Source organism: Seriola aureovittata, chromosome 18 (genome assembly GCF_021018895.1).
Source record: "Seriola aureovittata isolate HTS-2021-v1 ecotype China chromosome 18, ASM2101889v1, whole genome shotgun sequence".
Lineage (NCBI taxonomy): Eukaryota > Metazoa > Chordata > Actinopteri > Carangiformes > Carangidae > Seriola > Seriola aureovittata.
In genome coordinates, this window is record NC_079381.1 from 17,150,644 (window position 1) to 17,169,963 (window position 19,320).

The 19,320-nt window shown below is 41.3% G+C and overlaps 1 protein-coding gene across 5 annotated transcripts in view; it reads left to right on the forward strand.

Annotated features, from left to right (window-relative positions):
- Positions 1-19,054, forward strand: part of ptpn13 (protein tyrosine phosphatase non-receptor type 13) — a 44,396-nt gene extending 25,342 nt beyond the window's left edge. For 2 of the 5 annotated variants that reach the window (XM_056403473.1, XM_056403475.1), the window contains exons 10-49: positions 325-541; positions 1,612-1,686; positions 1,805-1,976; positions 2,363-2,513; positions 2,634-2,772; positions 2,944-3,096; positions 3,628-3,810; positions 3,902-4,064; positions 4,790-5,225; positions 5,944-6,050; positions 7,012-7,065; positions 7,696-7,785; positions 7,961-8,068; positions 8,208-8,339; positions 8,450-8,934; positions 9,383-9,514; positions 10,876-10,969; positions 11,109-11,194; positions 11,292-11,460; positions 12,456-12,670; positions 12,785-12,883; positions 12,990-13,372; positions 13,461-13,620; positions 13,766-13,921; positions 14,052-14,223; positions 14,381-14,591; positions 14,762-14,847; positions 14,937-14,998; positions 15,319-15,474; positions 15,780-15,945; positions 16,061-16,147; positions 16,303-16,394; positions 16,484-16,539; positions 16,631-16,728; positions 17,009-17,157; positions 17,244-17,334; positions 17,478-17,815; positions 17,904-18,119; positions 18,216-18,278; positions 18,391-19,054. In XM_056403473.1, coding sequence (XP_056259448.1) covers positions 325-541; positions 1,612-1,686; positions 1,805-1,976; positions 2,363-2,513; positions 2,634-2,772; positions 2,944-3,096; positions 3,628-3,810; positions 3,902-4,064; positions 4,790-5,225; positions 5,944-6,050; positions 7,012-7,065; positions 7,696-7,785; positions 7,961-8,068; positions 8,208-8,339; positions 8,450-8,934; positions 9,383-9,514; positions 10,876-10,969; positions 11,109-11,194; positions 11,292-11,460; positions 12,456-12,670; positions 12,785-12,883; positions 12,990-13,372; positions 13,461-13,620; positions 13,766-13,921; positions 14,052-14,223; positions 14,381-14,591; positions 14,762-14,847; positions 14,937-14,998; positions 15,319-15,474; positions 15,780-15,945; positions 16,061-16,147; positions 16,303-16,394; positions 16,484-16,539; positions 16,631-16,728; positions 17,009-17,157; positions 17,244-17,334; positions 17,478-17,815; positions 17,904-18,119; positions 18,216-18,278; positions 18,391-18,468 — 6,280 coding nt within the window. In that variant the 3' untranslated portion in view covers positions 18,469-19,054. The remainder of the gene's footprint in view (positions 1-324; positions 542-1,611; positions 1,687-1,804; positions 1,977-2,362; positions 2,514-2,633; positions 2,773-2,943; positions 3,097-3,627; positions 3,811-3,901; positions 4,065-4,789; positions 5,226-5,943; positions 6,051-7,011; positions 7,066-7,695; positions 7,786-7,960; positions 8,069-8,207; positions 8,340-8,449; positions 8,935-9,382; positions 9,515-10,875; positions 10,970-11,108; positions 11,195-11,291; positions 11,461-12,455; positions 12,671-12,784; positions 12,884-12,989; positions 13,373-13,460; positions 13,621-13,765; positions 13,922-14,051; positions 14,224-14,380; positions 14,592-14,761; positions 14,848-14,936; positions 14,999-15,318; positions 15,475-15,779; positions 15,946-16,060; positions 16,148-16,302; positions 16,395-16,483; positions 16,540-16,630; positions 16,729-17,008; positions 17,158-17,243; positions 17,335-17,477; positions 17,816-17,903; positions 18,120-18,215; positions 18,279-18,390) is intronic. The other 3 variants (XM_056403474.1, XM_056403477.1, XM_056403476.1) reach the window with 2 other exon arrangements.
- Positions 19,055-19,320: the final 266 nt, after the last annotated feature.

Below are 19,320 nucleotides of genomic sequence, written 5' to 3' on the forward strand. Positions count from 1 at the left end.
ATTACAGACCTGAACTGCCTGCTGTTGCTATGCCTGCTCACAGAACGACCATGTTTTCAATCCATCCAACAGCACAGAGCGCTTGTTTTCCCCTGATGCTGGAGGAAAACAATCAACTAGTATTGGGTTTCTTTTGTGTATAAACACATTTTGTTGGACATATGTCCCTCTCATTGCCACTTTTAAGTCTTCTAGTATAGTAAATAAATGTCAGTAAATAAAAGAGGAATCCCACAAGGCATCACACATAACCAGTTGTTTCCATACAGCCTCCTGACAGCATGAGACTGTTCTGACACGCACCCTCTGCATTTCTCCCTGTAGGCAGTATGAGGGGGCTGATGAAGGCCTGGTTGGAGCTGAGCTGCTTCTCCAGAAGCAGGAGGAGGAGGTGCAGCGACTCCAGGCCCACCTGGCCAGCAGGCTGTCCAGGGCCAACCTCTACCCCACGGATGACCCCCTCCTGGCCCCATCTCGCACCTCCATGCTCGACCTTCGAGACCCCCTCTATACCTCTTCTGTACCACTCCGCAAACCCAAGGTCCGCACAGTTCATATCTTAACAGAGTCCTTATGATGGATATCTTTATGAAATAGTCAGCTTTGAGTTCAGTTGCTTGGATCTTATTTTTGTTATTAGCACTAATTACAAAACTTCCTTTGTCACTATGGAGATGTAGACCGCACATAAGGGACTAAAAGATACCATTTCAACACACACTCGTTAGTGGGAGCACCCTGCATCCAAGGCCTGACTATCTATTGCTTGAAGCTTGTTTATGTTGCAATATTTGATGATGGGTGTACAATTTGAACTCCCATGAGCTCATTGGAAACTAGGTTGTTGATGCTGTGCTCACTGGATGTTTGGTAAATACAAACTGCTGACTGGAAAACATAATTCATGTCAGCCTCCCTATGGTAATTATGAATATGTGGGGTTGTGGGACATGTGGGATTTTTTTGGGTACGGTCTGATTTATCCCACCTACTGTCACAAATTGTGAGAATGTGTTAAAACTAGGGGCAAACATAGCACCAAATCTGCTGATGGTAGCAGTGAACCTCAAATACTGTATATCAGTTATATTCCAGATTGGACATATTTCGCTGTAGTGTGTTTATTGTAGATTTTAAAGTGATATAAATTTGAATGACGGGGTTTCCAGCTAGCAAAATGAAAGTCTTCAAACTTAAACAAAGGAATGTTGCTCTTCCTGCTGCTGGTTATTAGACCTCACAGCAGAAACCCAACAAGGAAGTGTGTGTGTGTGTGTGTGTGCGTGTGTGTGTGTGTGTGTGTGTGTGCGTGCGTGCGTGCGTGCGTGCGTGCGTGCGTGCGTGCGTGCGTGCGTGCGTGCGTGCGTGTGTGTGTGTAAAAGTATCACATGAGCCATTGTCATTGCATTTTCATGACGAGAGCAGATATTGAAATTGTTGTGAACCTGCAGAGTGAGTGTCTCTGTGAAGGAAGTAAATGTTTAGAGTTGTGATGAAATACAAGTAGTTGTCATCATTACAAAAATATGTGGAAAGAAAGCCTAGGTTGAAAATGATCCCTTAACATTTTGGCAAAAAGACAATTACTGTTTATCTTTACACCAATGGCAGAACTTCCACGGGCCTGAGTTTGTGAAGATGGCCAGCGAACCCTGTGTTCCCTTATCTGTTCCCTCTTCAATAATGGTGAGGATGTAAATTTATGTTGCTTTTGAGCCAATGTATCCATGGGTGTTGTCACAGAATCTACTTTATTTCCCATTTGTAATTCATCACTCCCTCCTTTTTCCTTTCTGCGCACAAGAAACGTGGTAAGGTGGAGGAAGTGCAGAGGAAGGTGGGTGTGGTGCTGCTGAATGGCCAAAAGCTGGAGCTGAGCTGTGACATCAAGGCAGTGTGTAAAGACGTTCTCGATATGGTGGTTGCCCACATTGGGCTTGTGGAGCACCACCTCTTCGGCCTTGCTTACCTCAGAGGTACAGTATGTTGTACCTGTGTATGTCTGTGGTTTGAGGTGCTTGTATGCTTCAGTCTTGTATGATTGCAGATGTGAGTGTGCTCTTACTTGTGTTATTTACTTACCCTTATCCCTTGTTAGGTCAGTCTCAGATAATCTTTCAGTCTAGGAATCCAGTGTTGCTGATGAAAGATTTTTGAAATTGAAATGAAAAACAAAATTTATTCTAGAAAAAATGTTCCCTTCTTAAATGTCAAGTATATACAACCATGAGATTACAAGTGAAGCATATTAGATGTGATTTGATTAGTTTTAAACTCAGAGATTCATGGTGTTTCCATTTTCTACACCTGATGTCTCATTAAAAACTACCCTGCACCCTTTCTTTCTCAAAATCACACACAGAAAACGAGTTTTTCTTCGTCGACCCTGATGCCAAACTTTCCAAAGTGGCCCCAGAGGGATGGAAGGAGGATCCTAAGAAGAAGAAATCTGACATGCCCTTTAACCTTTTCTTACGCATCAAATTCTTCCTTGATGATGTCAACCTCATACAGTGCGTATCTGCGTTGGTAATTAGCTTGAAACGTTAAATGACACATCAAATTCATTGTCACAGAGCAGGTGTTGGCATATTTGTTATAAAAAATAACCTGCTTTTTTCTGTGGATAACAGGCATGCTATGACCAAACATCAGTACTACCTACAGCTGAGGAAGGATATCTTGGAGGAGAGGGTGCGCTGTGACACAGAAAATGCCATGCTACTTGCTTCACTGGCACTGCAGGCTGAATTCAGTGACTACCAACCTGAGGTACAGAATTTCTATAATACATCTGTGTATAATCATTCAGCTAACAACACTTGTTACACTGAAGTTATATATATATATTTTTTTTTATCATTATATAAATTAAAGTCAAGAATTTGTCTCATTAAATTAAATGTAATCTTAGAAATAATCCCGTTAACCTCTGTCCTTTAGCTCCATGGAAAGACCTATTTCAGACTGGAGCACTACCTGCCAGTGTCCATCCTGGATAAGGTAGACCAGACAACCATCAAGGAAGAGCTGCCGAAACTTCACAGCAACTACTACGGAGCGTCTGAGTCGGAGGCAGAGTTTGAGTTCCTCAAGGTCAGCAAGACAGGAGTCATGGTTTTAGACAGATGGAGCAAGTTTCAAAATACTTACTTATTGCAACACGTCTCATTTATCTCGTCGTGATTTGTAACTGAACTGTTTATTTTGTGACAAACATGATGAATGTTTTAAGTGCAAATGGCAGGTGTTTCAGGAAGGGGTTCACTTGTTTATTTTTGACGGAAAAGTAAAGATAGCAGTGTCCACTACAAACAGAAGTAGTTGTCTCCTGCTTTTTTATTCTGTCTTTATTTATCTTTCTTGCAGTGCTACTAAAGTGTACAGTCTACTTAAGCAGCTGTATTTGCTTCATGCCACTGAACACCACTGAATAATATTGTATGTGATTAGATAAAAATCTGTGCTTTCATATTGGATAACTTATCCACTGAAAGGCCTCTTTTCTGCATGAAAAGCTTAAGTATTCTATTTTAATCTCTCTCATACACATTAGCATCCCGGCCCTCTATCTCAGCACTGTGTGTTTTTGAGAATGTAACATTCCCTGTCTTGGTTTTCCTAAAGGTGAGCCAGAGGCTGACAGAGTATGGAGTTCATTTCCATCGGGTGCTTCCTGAGAAGAGGTCTCAGACAGGCATCATGCTGGGTGTCTACTCCAAGGGGGTGCTCATCTTTGAAGTCCTTAATGGAAATCGTACCCCGGTGCTAAGGTTCCCCTGGAGGGAGACAAAAAAGATTTCCTTTACGGTAGGTAAAGTCTCTTTATTATCAGAAATAAAATCGTGCCACTCAATTCACTATTCACTTTCACTTAAATGTTTAATTTTTCACCCTGAAGAAAAAGAAGATTTGCCTTCAGAACACATCAGATGGGATCAAGCACCTGTTTCAGACAGACAGCAACAAGACGTGTCAGTATCTGCTACAGCTCTGCTCTGATCAGCACAAATTCCACCTGCAGATGAAGGCCCGCCAAAACAACCAGGAGCTGCAGGACCTAGGTAGGAGAGAAGTGAGCAGGCATGCATGTCTGTGTGGGTGGAGTTCACATAAAATGACCTGAGGCACCAGACAGATGTGAATATTTGGCCTACAAGAAGTTACATTTCATATCGCCTGAGAGAAATGTTAACATGTCATAAAAATGTTTCACATCGACTGACATGTCCAGAAAAAGGCAAAGCTCCTCAGGATGTCAGCTGCATGTGTCAGCTATCCTGCACATTGTCTCCAGATAAAAGCTAAAGCCCTCTAATTTCCTGCCTTTAAAATCTCTGTTTATTTCTCAAACATTTGTGGCTGATATTAAACTGATGGTTTGTCTTTTTCATGGTGTGTTGTGCTTGGTTTGATTTGTTTTACTTGGCTGAACCTTAGATCTACTTGGTTCACATCAAGGTCTGAACTCCCACCAGATTGCTGACACAAAGTCATTACAAGGTTTATAAGTTGATAACTGCCAAGAAGACTGGCCAGACTATTAGCTATGATGATTAACATGGATATTTACTTTGCTGTGCTGAGGACAGTACCTGATGTTCCATGTAGACAACAGTTACTTCAGACTGCTGAGGGCTTTTAATGACACGGATCAACAGCTCTGTGGAATGTCCCTGCTTTTACTATTTTTCAATTTCATCTCATTTTGCTATATTAGTAAATTCACTATGACTTATTATTAACAATTCAGTAATTTTCTGTTTTGCATGTCCTTCCTTATAATCAGAAAACTGCCCCCTGAGCATTCTACAGTATTCTCTTGACCCTCGGAGTGGAGACGCAGCTGGCAGGACAGTGAGCTCAGGCAGCCTGGTCCCCAGCTTATCGACACGCTCCAACCCAGACCACCTGAAGAGGATCTCGTACTCTGAGGTGGCCCTCAACAAGGCACCGTCTGGCCCAATATTAGTCCAAGACGAGCTTCACTTTCCAGGTTTCAATCCAGTGGCCTCCACGGTTCTTTCCAATCCCCGTATAATGAGCCGCTCCCACCACAACCTTGGACAGACACCAGAGTCTCCAGAGCACCGAGTGGCAGAGTCACATCACGGCCAGTTGCACAGTGGACTGAGTCAGCCACAGCCCAACCAAGTGGCCTCTCACTTCCAGCAACACCAGCGAGCCAGCTCAGACACAGACTCTCTGTCACACCAACAGGACAAGTGAGTAGAGAGAAGTGAAATGTTAAAAGCACGGACATGTTGGTTCCCAAATAAACTAGTATATGTTGTACTGAATAAAATTAAAGTGCTTGTTGTAAATGTTAGACATTACTACTTTCCCATCCATCAAACTATGCAGGAACTTCACTAAACTTATGAATTTTTATACCTTTAATTAGTCCTTTAAGATCTTATTTCAAGCTCAATTGAGGCACTGGGATCTTGTGCTTATTAGTTGTCCCTCTGTAAAGTCCTCGGTGTCAGAGTCTCCAAGCTCACTTCATGACAGGTTACTAAGTGAAGACTTGTTACTGGGACTATAGCTCTGCCTTAACACTACAGAGACATGGAGAACTCTGCCTCCAGCCGCTAATTAACCCTCTGGGGTTCTGAGTGTGTGTGGGTGCCAATGTGCCCTTGTGTCAGTGTTTGTGTTTTTGTAAGGTTGTGCCCACCAGTATGTGCTCCTATTTTAATTAGTAACAAACATGTTTTTATGCCAGTTGCTCCCCCTCGTGTCAGCTTCACAGATAACATGTGGGATTTTAAGTTGAGTAGGATTCTCTGCACATAAAAACCTAACAGGCCTCGACTTTATTAAAACCCAGATTGACAGAGAGTGTTTAATGCAGCAGAGCACATCTTTTTTTACATTCAGTCGCTCCTGGTCATTGAGGAAATCTTATTCTTATTCTCTTGCTCGCCTTCTGTTTCTCAGGTCGTTTGGCACTGTGTCTCACAGCAGCCCAGTCTGGAGCCTCAGCAGGTCCAAGAAAGAGTCCGACTCTTCTTCCATAGAGGACACTGGCCAAGCTTATGTAGTAGGTAAGGATGCTGAACCATGTAGAATGATGTTTTTGTTTTCTTTTACTGGTGAAGCATAGTGTTATGTTCCCAACTGAAACATAAATCTGTTGTATGTAATGATAGTTCTGGTAGAGACTCAAGAGCAGTCAATAACATATCATATTTCACCAGCCGTCATACTGTGCGCCCCCGGACCTCTGCCATTAGATAACAAAAGAATTCAGAAAATTAGAGAGTCAAACGCTGTTCACCTTATATAGACTTCAGCAGCTGCACCTGTATGTATAAAGACTTAAACAGGCTCCAAGCCAACTGTTGGTCATAAGCACCATTCTTACTAACACTAGCAAATCATATAAGTGTGATGACAATGTTTATCAAATGAAGTATAATCTAAAAGCAAGCAAGAGTAAGATCTGTAACAAGACAACCTCAGTAGATGATGTTCTGGCTGCACTGTGGAAGGTCAACAGTAAGTAGGAAAAACAGGTGGCATATTTTACATGCAATACTTTGAATATTTGGTATTGTGTTATTTTTACTTGTACTCTTATTGCTGCAGTGGCTGACCTGCATTATTTATAGTGGAAACCAGAAAATCACAACTTTTTAATGTAGTTTGCCCTTAAACAAAAGAGCCTTTTAACACTAGGCATGCAGAGTAGATTTGAATCAACATGTGTTTAATCTTCATTGAATCACAGGAGAAAAGCAGTTGGACGTAGCACCAGTTTCGTTCACTGAGAAAGGGGAGAACATTCCAATAACTGCAATAAACACTCACCCAATATGCTAGTATTCACAGAAAATGGTCTCTTCTGCATGTTTCAATTATTGATGGCGATACATGTAATTCTATGGATATTTTCCTATATTATTGCCTACATATTGGCAGAAAAACAGACATGCAGTTCTCATTTTTCTGTGTAACGCACAAAAGCCGAAGCACAGCCTCGCTGAGCTCTTGTGTTCTTTTCAGGGGTCAGTATGCACAGCTCCTCTGGCGCACCTTCAACTCCAGCCTCTGTTAATGGTAGGTATTGAAATTTCTGCCTCTCATTTCCCCAGATACATTAACTCTGGATGTCCATGATTTGTATAAAGTATAATGTCAAAATGCAGGAAATATCCCACCACTCTCCACCATCATTCATTTTATAACGTTCTTAATCCTCCCTGTCAATCTGTTAAACCATATGTTGACCATGACCACAGCCAAGTACGGATATGCAAACCCCCGCAAAAAAAAAAAAAAAAGTCCTAAATCACAGTTATATAATGCAGAATTGAGTCTCTGTCCTCTCACTGCTGCCTGCCTGTGGAACTGAATCTTGGCTCTGGTCCCACCATTTAATAGCTTCATGCTTGGCACTGAACTCATGACCTTCCCTTTCATCCTAGCTTAGCCCGTCTTTTCAGGCCCATTAGCCAACAGTGCTAAAGTAGAAGCCTGTCAGCCACACTATGCCTGCTTTAGCTGATTAATAATTACAGTGTAGATATACTAATCCTGTCGGAGTGGCCTACTGTATATTCCCTGTGAAATTCATTTGCCAAAATTTCACTACAATATGCATCAGTCAGAAATAACAGAGTTTATGCAATTCATTTATGGTATGTTCCAGTAAACATAAGAAAGGCCATGTGTCTTTGCATTGCACAGATTCACTGAAGAAAAAACTCAATGCCTTACCATCTCCAGAGAGAGAAATCACAACTGTAAACCTGAAGAAAGATGTGAAATATGGCCTGGGTAAGAGTGTATATGCATTTTCTTAAAATTAAAGTCAATTTCCTGCTGTCTCTGCTGCCAGAGTTGACAAATATTATAAAATTGCAGTGAAGGCATTTGCATTCCCCTGATGTTTTGTGTTTTAGTTTGTGTACTTGGTTGTTTACATCTGTTTGTGCTTGTGTGTGCTCTTTAGGGTTCCAGGTTGTGGGAGGTGAGAACTCTGGTCGTATGGATCTCGGTACCATCATTAGCTCCATCACTCCTGGGGGTCCTGCTGATGTCAACGGCTGTCTCAAACCTGGTAGGCCTGTATTTTGCTGCCCTCTTTCTCCTGAATTGGTAGATGATTGTTTCTTTTATGGTCTGCTTTTATATTTTTTTTCCTGTTTTGCCACACCTGTTTGCCTTCCATGTGAGTGACAGTTGTGATGTTGATGCAGGTGACCGGCTGATCTCTGTGAATGATGTAAACCTGGAGGGGCTCTCTCACGCCACCACAATTGATATCCTTCAAAATGCTCCGGATGACATTACTCTGGTTGTGTCACAGCCCAAAGAGAGGCTCTACAAAGGTAAAAGCAGGAACATGAGTGGACTGTAAAATTCATGTTTTTCGCTTGTGTTTTCTCTTACTTCTAGACCTGTAGACTAATATCCCTGTTCTTGGTCTTGGTTTTGACAGACTCTTCTTCAGGCTTTGTCCCCTACCAGCCCAAATCTTCATTGAAGGCACTTAATTCTGGCCAGAGACGAGAACTAGACTTTGATACCTCGTCAGAGGAGCATGCAGGAACAGGAAGCCCCACCCCTCCTCTCCACAGTGCTGTCACACCGTCAGCTGCCTCTTCCCCAGTCCACCAGCACACCAGCCTCAATTCTCAGGACTCCAGGACAAACAGTGTCACTAAAATCAGCCAACCCCCTGTTAATGGAGTTCAGCAGTGCCTAGAAAGAGCTACAGTTGCTGCCACAGCTGCAACCAGTGCCCAACATCATAGACCAGAAGCTAACATAACTTTGGATCCTATGCCACCGGCTCTGCCACCCAAAACCAGAAAAGCTAAAGTGTTAGAGGCTCCCAAAGTCTCTGAGCATTCTGACTGGGGGGATTCGGACATGGATGAGGAGACCTATTCCAGTAGTCAAGAGAAACTCAAGGTTAAAAAGGTGTGGCCTGTGTGATCAATTCACTGGTGCAAATGGATTCTTTGCTTTTATACATCATCCTACACAGTAGTTGTCTGCTCAGGACATTTATGATTTAAAAACTCACAAAAAGTTTTTTTTTAATCCTGGTGGAGCAAATAAAAATCAGCCTTTGTTAATGGAGTAGGACAAAAACGGTTCTTCCACAAACAAGCATTACACATTACCTGTCAGATGCTTGGCACAACTAACTGCCTGCTGTATATAATCTTTGCCTGTCATTGCATTTGTAATGTCAATGCAAGGCAGTTTGTTACCTGAACACTGCATGTCATTGCCTGAATGTACATCTGCTCATTTCTTCTCAGCATTACCCAGTTCAGCTTCCTCACCCCTCCTCGATCCCTGTTTCTTTCTGCATGTTCCAGCTTGTGATAATTCAACTTAATACCCTGTTCTCTGTTTGCAGGAATACATCATGGAAAATTTAAATGGTAATGCCCCAGGGGTCAATAGTCTTTGTCCAGGAGAACTATTTGACATTGAGCTGTCCAAAAAAGACAGCAGCCTGGGCATAAGTGTCACGGTACTGTTCGGCAAGGTTTTCACCCTCTCTTTGTTTTCCCCCCTTTCCCCTTCATTTTTTCACTGTTGTCTGTGTGTGTTTTTATATGTGGCTTGGTCTGGTTTGCTTTCATAACGCGGTGTGTAGTCAGATCTATAAGCTCTCTCAAACTAATTTTGCATCCTAACTTTGTGTTCTTAATCAATAAGGATTAAAAAAAATAAACTCCCAATGTATCTTTACAGTTCAGACCATAAACAGGTTAAACAGGACCAGTTAGTGAGTTTTCTTATGGCTGCCACTGACTCTCGAGAGATTTAGTGGAGTTTCCACTAATATCATTTCTTTTTAATGGATTTTCAACACCTTATTGATTGGCATGGGATCATTTACTCCACAGACACAATAACACTCAATAACAAATCACTGTGTGTCTTCAGACCAGGATTGCTGTCAAATATTTGTGTTCGGAATAATAACTGATTCAGTGGTATGTCGCATTGGGCAATACAAACACTGACATTCACCTTCATTAAACTCTTCATCAAGACTATCATAATTAAATAGACTGAATAGAAATTCACATTGTCTCTGATCATTCAGATCTAATCTCAGTAATCTTGTTAATAACATCACAGTGGAAGATTTACTTTTTTCATTTTCAAGAAAATCATAATCATGAAATGATAAATGCTTTGTTTAACTGTTGCATTTGGAATATTAATAATATTAATATTTATTATAAAATTAACCAAAGCACAATGGAATTGACCATATCGGTCATCAACAAGTAAGTAGTGTCATTGCAAAGTCACACTAAGGAAGAACTTTTAGTAAAAGAATGAAACATTTTTTACCATGTTTTGAGCCATTGAGACACTTTTGTCACACTTGAATGAAAGATACGATCTTGTCCTCTTAAAGTGGCAGGTGGTCTGGCAAAATGAACTGGTGAAAAAGTAAACATGCCTGACTTCTTTCTGCTGGAATGGGTCATGAAGCAGCAGATAACATGTTTTTGATACACATAAAGGTGTGTCGACACCTACGCTACATAAATCTGAGTCAGTTAAAGTGCACTGCTCACACAGACATATCGGAATTTAACTAAACCCTGGTCTACGGGAAGATAAAACATATGTCACCAAACTACAATATTAACGGCATCTGGGAAAGATGCTTTCAAATACTTCTCATGAAGTTTGGTTGATATTTTCTTTATATCATAATGTACCTAATAAACCAAAACTCTACTCCTGAACCTACAGTAAAGCCAAAGCATTTATCATTTAGCAAATGAAAAAAAAAAATCCACACCTCCCATCAACTCCCATAGAAAATGCGTCAAACTGTTTTCGCTTCGGTCAACTAGACTAAGAGTTGTGTTCATTTCTTAGGGGGGAGTCAACACAACCGTTAGACATGGAGGCATCTACGTCAAAGCCATCATACCAAAAGGTGCAGCTGAGCTCGATGGAAGGATACAGAAAGGTAAGAGCCTTGACACTGATGCTACAAATAATTAATGATAATACACTAAAATTAGATTTTGAATTAATGGAACAAACAAGTTTGTCTTCATCGGTTTAGACTCTTTGTGTCTTAACCACCGTGTCTGTCCTATGCTCAGGTGACCGTGTGGTGGCCGTCAATGGAAAAAGTCTGGAGGGGGCCACTCATCAGCAAGCAGTGGAGGTGCTCAGAGACACGGGACAGGTGAGTCATGACATTTACCACGAGCGCCTTGCTGACAAGCTGTTCAGTTGCCACCAGCTGGGTAGTAACACTTAAGTAAAATCATTTCCCCTCTCAGACAGTGCACTTGTTGCTTGAGAAGGGTCATCCGCCTGCAGACAGTGTCCATGCTCCCCTCACACCTCAGTGCACCCCGCCGTGTGCTGGCAGCAACCGAGACCAGACCAAGAGCAAAGAGCTGCCACGCGAGGTCAAACAAAAATCAGAGTACAGCTTTGTTACACAAGGTGAGGTGACAAAATGGTACACATCAGTCCATCTAGTCCTGTATAAAGTCCACAAGGATGGTAATGAAAAGTAAGCAGTAAAACACTGATTATCTAACTCTATATTCTCTAACAATGTTACACTAAGACTCTTTGTTCTTTGTGAACAAAGTAACTTACTGTTTTTAATTTCATTTGAAAGAAAATGAGCATGTGTGCACAACCCATTAGCAGCACACTGCTGCCTATTTAGAGCTCAGTATCTGGTCTGCTTTCCTAGAACTGGTCATTTTTGGTTTGTTAATGATGAGTGGCCACAGCATTTACTAGTATCTGCCTCTTCCTTTCAGTTAGTCTATCAATATTTGAAAATGTGTTTGTGTCTGTAGTAAATAGTGCAAAAGTGTCGTTTTGTGGCTGGTGTAGTTGAGGTATGGTTGTGAATGCACATTTTATTCAGTGAGTGGTTGCTTCCACTTAATGTCAGTGGAATTTTGTTGATCCCACACTGAGAGATTTATTTTTCCTGAAACACCACAAGTATTATTAGTAATGGGTGTTGGACCATCCCTGTTTCTTTAGAAAGAATGATCTATTCATCCTTGTTGTCTTGTGTCACAAGGGTATGTTGAAGTTGACATTTACAAGCTACTATTGCATGTAAATAGCTTTTGATTTGTTTGATAATTAAGGAAACGTGTATCCTGCAGGAAACTTCTTAATGCCACAAAGTAAGAGAAGGAAAATAGTGGGACTTTTTCAGTATATTCATTATATTTTTGTCTTGTAGCGAATCACTCATTCTACAGGAGATGATATACTATCTGACATCAAAATCTAGTTTAGTAGCTCAAACAGGTGCTGATCTGCCTCCTATGCAGCAGCCTCTCTGTATAGTTACATATAACTTTTAGAAGTGTATTTTTATCCCTCCTACCATTTGTCTTATTCTGTGCAGGGTTAAGTGGCACTTACACCTATCCCACACTCCAATGTTGTGTCGTTGTCCCCCACAGATAATGTGTTTGAGGTGTGTCTGCTGAAGAACACGTCAGGGCTGGGCTTCAGTTTTAGTCGAGAGGAGAGCATCCCTGACGAATCTCCTGGCACCAGCATGGTGCGGGTTAAAAAGCTGTTTCCTGGTCAACCAGCTGCAGAGAGCGGTCGCATTAACGTGGGTGACGTCATCCTGCGTGTCAATCAAACACCCCTCAAAGGACTCTCGCAACATGTATGCAAGCCGTTTCTTTCTTCTGCGTCACAGCTTGATATAAATGGAAATAAAGTTGTTTGATACCATAATTTATTTGGAATTGTGTGTGTCTCATACCCTGTGCGCACATAGGAGGTGATTTCAGCCTTGCGAGGAACAGGTCAGGAGGTGACTTTGCTGCTCTGTAGACCTGAACACGGTATTCTTCCTGAGATGGATACTTCAGCTTTGGTGAGTCACTAAATTATTATATTTTTCGTCCCTTACTACTATGTGGAACTTTCAAGCAACACTACTTGCTTTAAACGTAATTTAAATGTAATTTATTCCTTCTCAGACACCCATGCTGTCACCCCGAAAGGAGCCGTTGACCCAGGCAGAGCCCAGCCTGAGCATAGGCAGGGCAACCTCTCCTCCGGCTCTACAGGCCAAGAAGAATCAGGGCCCTGTGGAGGATGCCCTGGAGAGGCTGCTGCACAAAACCCCCGGCAGACAGAACAGCTACAGTGACAGCACAGATGGGGATGAGGAGGTGGAGGAAGCTTTCAGCCCGAACACCCTGGAGAACAGCAGGCAAATGTGGGAGCGGAGTGTCTACCAGACCCCCAGCAGCAACCTGGGACTGGGACACTACGACAGCACTGGTCAACTGGATGACACCATGCACTCAGCCTTCTACTCCCCAAACCTGTCAATGACGAGATCAGACCTCAGCAAGAGGTCAGTTTCTAAACAATGGTCATACCATCTGAATTAATTATGTTTTCTGATATCTCATATAAAATTGTCTTTGTGGTTGTTTTGACAGGCATCTTTCATCCCCTGTGACTGCTGATCTGGAGTCATCCCCCCTGCCTATGGTGTCCTCCCCTTCTGCCCCAAGCCCAGATCCACTGCCTCCTCCACTGCCTCTGCCCTTAAACCTCACCGTGTCCGGTAATGGACAGGACATAGAGGAGTTTGTCCCGGTAAGGACTGAGTAACAGAAGCTCTTGGGATGTGATCTAAAAGTTCCCAAGAAAAGGCTTCAACTCCAACTATGTCCATGTACATTTTAAAGGTTTATTTAGACCAATATTTATTCCATTAACTCAGATTCCTCTCTGTTGTTAGGAAGTTGAGCTAAAGGTCTCCTTGGTGAAGTCAGAAAAAGGCAGCTTGGGCTTCACCCTCACCAAAGGTAATGATCATGGGTGTTACATCCATGACATTGTCCAGGACCCAGCCAAAGGAGATGGAAGGCTCAGGCCGGGTGACAGAATGATTATGGTACGAATTCATCCCTAATCCCTTATCACGACTAAGCTAATCACTAGCTCCATATTTAGCAACAAAGCAAAAAAATCTGTTTCCCAAAATGTTCAACTACACGTTAAAATTCTTTATCTTCTATTCACAGGTGAACAACACAGATGTGAGCAATATGGGCCACACTGAAGTGGTCAATCTTGTGCGTGCTGCCCCTCGGGTAGTTGACTTGGTGGTGGGGAGGGTCCTGGAGGCTCCCAAGCCCCCCATTGAAGCCCACTTGCTGCCTGACATTTGTTTCAAGGGCAACCAAGAGCCACTGGGTGAGAAACAGCCCTTGTCACATGATAAAACCTCTCTGGCGTGTGTGAAATTAAGGCACCATATGTTTGTTAGCCTTGCAGACCTTTCCAGATGTTGCGTTAGGATTTAGCGCTCAAAATCACATGTGAATTGTTGTGCTCCGTTTTCATTCGGCAGGTTTGGTACTGGACGGTGGTAGTGACAGTGTGTACGGAGTCTTGTTTGTGAGAGACATCCTGCCAGGCACTTTGGCCTTCGAGGAAGGCAGCCTGAGACCACTCGATTTAATCCACTACATCAACGGCGCTCCCACCCAGGACCTGACTCTGAGTGAGAACACGAGGCTGTTGGAGCTCTCCCTCGACAACCTCACGCTCAAGGCCACGAGGTAGTCTGCACTAACAAAGAGTGACACATGTTGCCTGAATGGAATTTTTCATGCTGAGTCAGTGTTGATTTTTCATCTTAATAGCATTAGAGAAGGTTATTTTTAGCTGAAGATACTGTATAATTTCATTAACCGTTTTTTTCTTCTTCTTTTTTTCCTCTGGCTCAAAGGGATGGAAAGCCTGTTTTTCCTGGGCAGAAAAGTGTATCTTTTCTCAACAACAACATTAACCCCAAGGTTTCATCCAGTATGAATGGTATGTTTCACCCCATAAAAGTGCCACCTGTGACATTTTGATTGAGTCTTTTATTTTGCATATAATTCCAACACTGTTTTCTGTTTAAGGGTTTCTTAAAGGGGAAGATCCAAGAGAATCAGAGAGTCTCGCAGCACTTTGTCCTTTAGAGGTAAGTTTAGGTTTATCTTAATGTATATTCCTTGTGTACCATATTCTGCTGACATGCTTAAATTGAAACTTCTTCTTCTGTCGCATTTATTGTTATTTCTGTACACAACTCCAAGCAAAAGCCTGGCAAGTGGCAAAGGAATAGCAGCTATACTGTTAATGGCAAAGATAAATACATGTAGATAAATATTCTTATCACATTAATATTGTCATCATTATCATCAAAAACTCCCACTACTACCATAATCTGCTAGTATGTGTCGCTCAGTTCAGTGAATCATGAATTAAAGGAGATCACGTGTTTGTTTGTCGAATATGCAGGAGGAGATTATGAAGCTGGATCTGCAGAAGCCGCAGTCCGGAGGTCTGGGTTTCTCTGTGATCGGAGGGGAAAGGGGGATCTTTGTGAAATCCATCACACCAGGAGGAATAGCAGAGTCCTCAGGCAAGCTGCAAGTGGGAGACAGGCTGCTGAAAGTGAGTGCTGTTTGACATTCACTGCTCAGAATTTAAGGCCATATTAATGAATGTACTAATATTAAACAAGATTTAATAGATATTATCCTTGTTAAAATGTCTGCTATGTGCTGTCTCTGCCCACACCATGAACTTATTAGCTCAGATAGAGAAAGCCTGTTCTTGTATTTTTACATGTGTATGCTTTTTGTACTAAAAATGATGAATGGTGAATATGCCTAAATATTGTAAATTGTAATAAAATCTCTGCATGTTCAGCCCTCTCTTAAAGGTTTTAACTATGACCATCTGTCTTTTTCTTGTAGGTGAATGAAGAACTAATGACAGGTGTGTCCCACACCAAAGCTGTCACCACCATCCGTAAAGCTAAAGGCCTGGTACATCTCGTAGTGTCCAGACCGCCAGACCAGAACCCAAACACTTACCTCGCCTATCTACCCATCAACTCTGACAAGTGCAATGGAAACACAGGTACAAGCGGCGACATAGAATATACGTTTTTAGAAAACTTTTGACAGGTAAATGCCTTTTCCCATTTGAATAATTTATAAAGCTCTATATACTCTCTCTACCCTGTTGCTTTCAGAGCTGAGTGAGGACAGTGGAGTGAAGACAAAGCTGTGTACTCCCCAAAATGAGCTGAGTGCAGGGATGCCTCCCATACCACCAATAGGTAGAGCATAGAGTACAGGCTGAAAAATGTACTGAAAATCTCAGCTAAATAAATTATTGAATGTTGTGTAATTGTAATTGTATTAACAAAATGAACTAATTAGTGAATGAAATAAATACATTTTACAAACTAGAATGCATTTCTTTGCTAAACAGACTATGAAGATGGTCCACTAGAGCAGAAAAGCGCAGAATTTTCTGAGGACACAGACTGTGATGGCTCTTCTTTACCTGAAGACTCCCCTGAGGTACAAATCACACCCACCAGAGTCTGAAAACTTCATACTGATTATATCAGATTTTTAAAAATGTTTTGTTAATGGTTTTTACATAATAGAGTTCCCGAAAAGTGGAATGGCAAGAGGAGAGTGTCGATGATCCAAGGAGTGAAAAGTAAGATTTTATGTTTTAGATGTACTGCTATCACATTTGGGGTTATGAATATATTCACATCTATTGACTGTGTATGTTTTCAAATTGACAGCTATCTGCAAATGAGCGCTGGACAGCCAGAGGAAGATGAAATCACATGGGGAAGTGATGAATTGCCTATAGAGAACATGAACTCTAAATCAAGAGCTGGTAAGTATTTGAAATTTGATTATTCTTCAAGGGAAATTAATATGACATGTGAGAGGGAGAGCAACAGATTAAATCTAGACTTGAAACATTTAATTTGTTAGTGAGAGCAGTGAGGATGGAGTCAAAATAAACTGTAAATAATCAGTTATTCCATGGTTAATATACAGACCAGCTCCTCTTTATCATCTAAAGCCAGTATTTATAGGTTTGGGTTTAGTAAATATATGTGGTATGTGTTAAATTTCATATTATTTTTGTAATTTTTTTTTTATTCCCCCAGACGGGCCAATCATCACAGAGGACGAGCTGACCTCTTTGCCCCTCGTCAAAGTTGTCCCCGATGGCCAGTACACAGGACCAAAGCTCAACACTGTGGTGCGCATGATGAGGGGGCTTCTGGAGCAGAAAGTCCCACTGCAGGAGTTTGAAGTAAGAGTCTACTTTGAATTTCGATGCACGTGAATTGATTATAATTCATTTGATTTTAATGACCATCTGTTTTTCTTCCCTGACAGAATCTTCAAAATCTCCAGCCGCTGGACGACTGTTTAATAGGTCAGACGAAGGAGAACAAGAAGAAGAATCGCTACAAGAACATCGTCCCCTGTAAGAAAAGTTGCAAATGTGTTCATCTATATTTGTATCATAATAAGAAACCTGAAGGCTTTTCAAGGCAAAATTCACTAAATCCAAAGCTGGGTACTTAAAATGTTCGTTTGAAATATGATTTTAATGCACGTCTCTTGTAGTTGACACAACTCGAGTTATGCTGGGCAAAGATGGGGGCTACATCAACGCCAACTTCATCAACATGCCGGTGAAGGATGAGAACTTCATGTACATTGCCTGCCAGGGACCCTTACCCACCACTCTGGGTGACTTTTGGCAAATGGTGTGGGAGCAGAAGTCTAACGTGATCGCCATGATGACCCAGGAAGTCGAGGGCGGCAAAGTGAAATGTCAGCGGTACTGGCCAGACACACCAAGGACAGCAGAGATGGTGGACGACAGGTTACAGATCATGCTGATCAAAGACCAATATCTGGACAACTTTGTCATCCGACTCATTGAGGTCAAAGATGTGCAGGTACATTTATTTATAGATTTCTAATTTTTTTTTTTTAGAGTAATTTAAACATGTATACACCTTTTTAATGTTCACATTCCCCCCTCAGACCAATGAAATCCAGCGTGTAACTCACCTGAACTACACGGGATGGCCCGACCACGGAACGCCCTCACAACCCGAGCAGCTGCTCACGTTCATTTCCTACATGAGGCACATTCATCAGTCGGGGCCGATAATCACACACTGCAGTGCAGGCATCGGTCGTTCGGGAACCCTCATCTGTATAGATGTGGTTCTGGGTCTCATCAGTAAAGATGCTGATGTAAGTTTTACAGTCTTTATCTTGTTTAACTTGCAGTTTATTAATAAGGAATCTTCTAATCTTATTTGTCTAATTAACTTTTCTTTTTTTTTGTAGTTTGATATTTCAGATGTCGTAAGGAACATGAGACTTCAGAGACAGGGAATGGTCCAGACAGAGGTGATTTTTAATGTTTGCTTTAATAATATAATAAATGAACTCTGAACTCTACATCTCTATGATTCACATGTTTTCTCACACATTTTCCCTCTTCTTTTTTTTTTTTTTACAGGACCAATATATTTTCTGCTATCAAGTGATCCTCTACGTCCTCAGATGCCTTCAAGCAGAGGAAAACATCTCAGGATAGTAGAGACCACATATTGCCGTCGTGTAGAGGCTGGGTGACTGTTTCACAAGAGCAAAACAAAAATGCAGAGTTGACACAGGCAGAAATTGCCAAATTACACTACATGTTTTTAAGATGCCTTAAAATATTCAGTTCCCTAAGAGTAAATCCTTTAAAGAAGTCTATATTTTTATGTCTGCTTTTTGAGTTCTCTCTCTTTGGCTGCTACTCCCTTTCAATGCATTTATGAGAACTGCTGATTGTATTTCCTATTGTCACCTACAAGAGAACACTAATGTTTTTTTTTTCCAGATTCTTGGATATTCTAAAATAATTATGAAAGTGATCAATGAGCTCATATTTTATGTGGGACAAAATTGTACCTGTGTATTTTGAATCCTATTTTGATGCTGGAACATGCCTTGACAGAATACTATGTCAGTATTTGCTTTGTAAATCTATTATACAGTAATTGCTCACTGCCTGAGGTAAATGATGAAATTAAAAGTGTACATATTCATCTCCTAAAAATTAAACTGGATACATTTTAAATGTTATGTAGAGGAAAGTTTCTTTTTCTTAAAAAAAAATATAAGAATCAAATATTTTCCTTGTCTTTTGTCATTTTAGTGTATATCACCTTTTATCATCATAGAAACATTAACCTTTATACAGCTTTTCCAAGTTTGTTGACTGAAAAAACCACTGAAAACTATAAAGAAAAAAAAGATACGAACTGTGCATCTGTATGAGGGGTTGATACTAGATTGGAAAGAGTGCTGAATGAAAAGTAAGCTACTGCTTTTTAACTTGCAAATCATCACCTTTACACAACGTAAGTTGCAGCACAGTAATGCAATAATGAAGTTCATA